At 32.8% G+C, this 3109-nt stretch overlaps 1 protein-coding gene across 1 annotated transcript; it reads right to left on the bottom strand.

Annotated features, from left to right (window-relative positions):
• Positions 1 to 231: 231 nt before the first annotated feature.
• LOC134650532 (uncharacterized) lies at positions 232 to 2116 on the bottom strand. Its single transcript, XM_063505488.1, has 3 exons — positions 1795 to 2116; positions 608 to 701; positions 232 to 528 (listed from the first exon to the last, which is right to left on the bottom strand). Exons 1-3 carry the CDS (start codon positions 1995 to 1997, stop codon positions 244 to 246), a joined length of 582 nt encoding a protein of 193 aa, XP_063361558.1. The 5' UTR covers positions 1998 to 2116; the 3' UTR covers positions 232 to 243.
• Between the last annotated feature and the right edge of the window lie 993 nt (positions 2117 to 3109).

Genomic DNA, 3109 nt, shown 5'->3' with positions numbered 1-3109 from the left:
ACAGTGCAAAACTGACATTTCTTCAACCAAATTGGCCTGAAAGCTAGGCTAGCTGCGTAACTTTCCAAGGGCTGTCGGTACATTTTATTCATATTTTATTAGATGATTTTTGTCTGTTCTATTTTTATTTTTGTAAGTTGCAACGTTTGTTAATTTTCTTCCGTCTAATCTTAAACTTGAATTTGAATAATCGAATGATCTCGTTCTAAAATAATAATAATAAGGTTTTTTTAATTAACTTTTTTATTTCCAGAAGAAATCATATCTTCTGAAATGCTTGCCATTAATCTTAAGCAAATTCAAAGGATTTTCGGTCTTCTTTTCCTCCACATCCGTGAGGAGTGATTCTTTTTCCAAGTTATCTCCGTCTGGAGGAGGCGTTTCCATAAGAGTCAACATCACTTTTTCACTTCTTCTTTCTTCAGAAGAAGCTCTATCGTTATTTTTTTGTTTAGATGGGCTTTTAATTCTCCGTTGAACGTCGTCGTCGTGAGATACTATGCCGTCCGAAATTATTGGCTGCGGTTCCTAAACAAATATTTTACTATTTTAACATAGGTGATAAAGACAAAGCGATTCATTATTACTTACTGAGTAGTTATTATACCGCTTGACCTATTGACCCTTTACGAAGTTTGTTTGAAGTTGGACTTTGGTGACGTTTGGGCAATTCATCCAATTGTTCTTGTGTGCTCGTAAAACTAAAAATGTTTAAGAATTGTATTTAATAAGATACACAACAAAACCTTAAATTACATACCTATATCAAATAAAATGTTTAAGAATTGTATTTAATAAGATACACAACAAAACCTTAAATAAAATGTTTAAGAATTGTATTTAATAAGATACACAACAAAATCTTAAATTACATACCTATATCAAATAAAATCCCTACAGTTATTCCAAAAAAAAAACTTAACCTATACTAACTAAGCCCAATTGTATTAATTTGATTGCTAAAGTAAGTAAACAGGTAGATCGTTTTATTTAATCTGGTTTTTGAGTAGACAAGTAATTCAGAATACGGTTAAGTATGTTTATATTTGTTGTATTCGCTTCTTGTGAAAATCTGCAAGTTCAGCATTAGATCTTCCCCATATAGAGCTAATACAGCTTATACAGGCCATATAAGAAATATGGATCACATAAATCGCATATGAAAAGCTAGCACTTTGTGCAAGACCGAGGTCTAATTACTTAACACTACGTGAGATACACTGCAGCTACCACGTGGCTGCATTAATCTGTATTAAGTGCTCCGTCTTATAACCGTAAGTTATAGCTGAAGGCCCAAATGACGTTGGTAGTAAAATACGTAAGTACTTTAAGCTGCAAGGCTGCTTTTATAACTATATGTTATTTACACGTTTATAAGAATAGCCACAAGTGTGGACTTCTTAACTGTTTTCATATCAACTCCATATTCGTTAGTGATCCTGCCTACGAAAATCCTGGTAGGTAAAGGTAAATATTTATGTTACTAACACATGATGGACTTTTGTTCGAAATAAATGATATTCTATTCTATTCTATTCTATTCTATTCTAAAGGCATTTATACAATACGATACAAATCCTCTTTATTGCACAACCTCAATAAAACATTATTTATTTATTTGTTTGTTCATTACAAATATAATATATATCGTCGTCTAGTATCCACATCACAAGCCTTATTGAGCTTATGGGGCAAGGTAAATTTGTGTAAAATCGTACCATGATATTTATTATTTATTTATTATATACTTATTTTGACACCATGTAGAATTTAATTATGACTTAAAAGACGTACCTCTTTTGCTGCTTTTTAAGTTGTTTAATGAATTGTTCCGCAGTTTTCATCGCAAATTCATCAGCTAGTTTTTGAAAATATCCTGACGTCTTCAACGACTTAAAGGTGCTGATTAAAGTTTCAGGTTTTATTTGTAAAATGATTTCATTGTTTTTAGCTAAAACTAGCGATACGAACAGTGTGTACAGTACGGTGGATAACATAATTCCGATTCAAGAAATTGATTTTTAGAATTCGTAATTAATAATTCATGTTGGCTATAAAAACGATGTAAAATAAACTAACAAACTATTTCTCTTTGACTCATATCGCTAACTCTAATACAAAATAGCCAGCAAAAATCAATTCAGATTACGCAATACAGGATGTTAGATTAATTTAAATGTAGTTCTTATATAATGACCGAATAGTAGAACTAAGTATTTTGCATTAAACCCGTTGGTTGAATCACATATGTTTTCGTAAAAATTTTGATTATACTATAGTATTAAGACGGAAAAATGGTGCTGATTTACATTAAGTAGACGCGACCAAACACAAAACTTGGTCCAACTAAAGACGCCATTCATTTTCGTCAGTTTAAAAACCCTCTACCGCCATTTTAGATGTCTTAAAAACGCATTATAAATTCCGGCATGGAGCCACCTCGTTTATTTATCGTTTAATATCAGACGCCATTGTGGGAGCATCAATAATTCATGCTCTCTGAGTTACAGGTCCACAACTTTATCTTCGATCATTTAAAGTTCTTATCGTATTGGCAGAAGGTCTAATACAGCTTGATTCTTTTTTGAGATAAGTTTGTGCGGGTGTACTGATGCGACGACGATCTAGGATTTTAGCTCTCCGTTTTCAGATTTTTTTTTCGTGATGCCAATGTTTTGGTGCTTGTGTTTGGATGGTACAAAGATATTGCCTGTGAAATATAGGTACCTACTATTATCTGAAATTTCATTTCCACGCTACTTCGCTTTATTTAAAATGGTAATCATGTGGACAAGCAATTTGTTGTTATTAATACAAACCTCAAAAAAGAGCACTTGAGCCTCAACCGCTCACAACGTTACGTCAGTGCGTCAAGAAATTAATATCCCTAATCGAAACCAATCCAGCACCTATCAATTAATTTGGAGAACCTACTTTCGTTGCGATAAGGTCTATATTCCAATAACATACTGGTTCCTTGTAAATTTAATGATGCATCTCTAGTCGGGGTTTGAATGCCTTGCCTCGTCAATAATTGATGTGGTATTGCCATTGTGGTATGATCGATAGCTTAGAAATAATTCAAGCCACCACATGTAGGTATCTCTGG

The sequence above is a fragment of the Cydia amplana genome, chromosome 8 (genome assembly GCF_948474715.1).
Source record: "Cydia amplana chromosome 8, ilCydAmpl1.1, whole genome shotgun sequence".
Classification (NCBI taxonomy): domain Eukaryota; kingdom Metazoa; phylum Arthropoda; class Insecta; order Lepidoptera; family Tortricidae; genus Cydia; species Cydia amplana.
Note: the sequence above shows the minus strand (reverse complement) of the source record. Positions and strands in the feature narration are given on the sequence as shown.

Excerpts from the sequence above, each read along its gene's own strand:
- LOC134650532 (XM_063505488.1), bottom strand. The coding sequence starts at position 1,997 with ATGTTATCCACCGTACTGTACACACTGTTCGTATCGCTAGTTTTAGCT. Across the intron at positions 702-1,794 it reads CTTAAAAAGCAGCAAAAGAG|TTTTACGAGCACACAAGAAC; the intron begins GTACGTCTTTTA and ends AAACATTTTTAG. Across the intron at positions 529-607 it reads AAGGGTCAATAGGTCAAGCG|GAACCGCAGCCAATAATTTC; the intron begins GTATAATAACTA and ends ATATTTGTTTAG.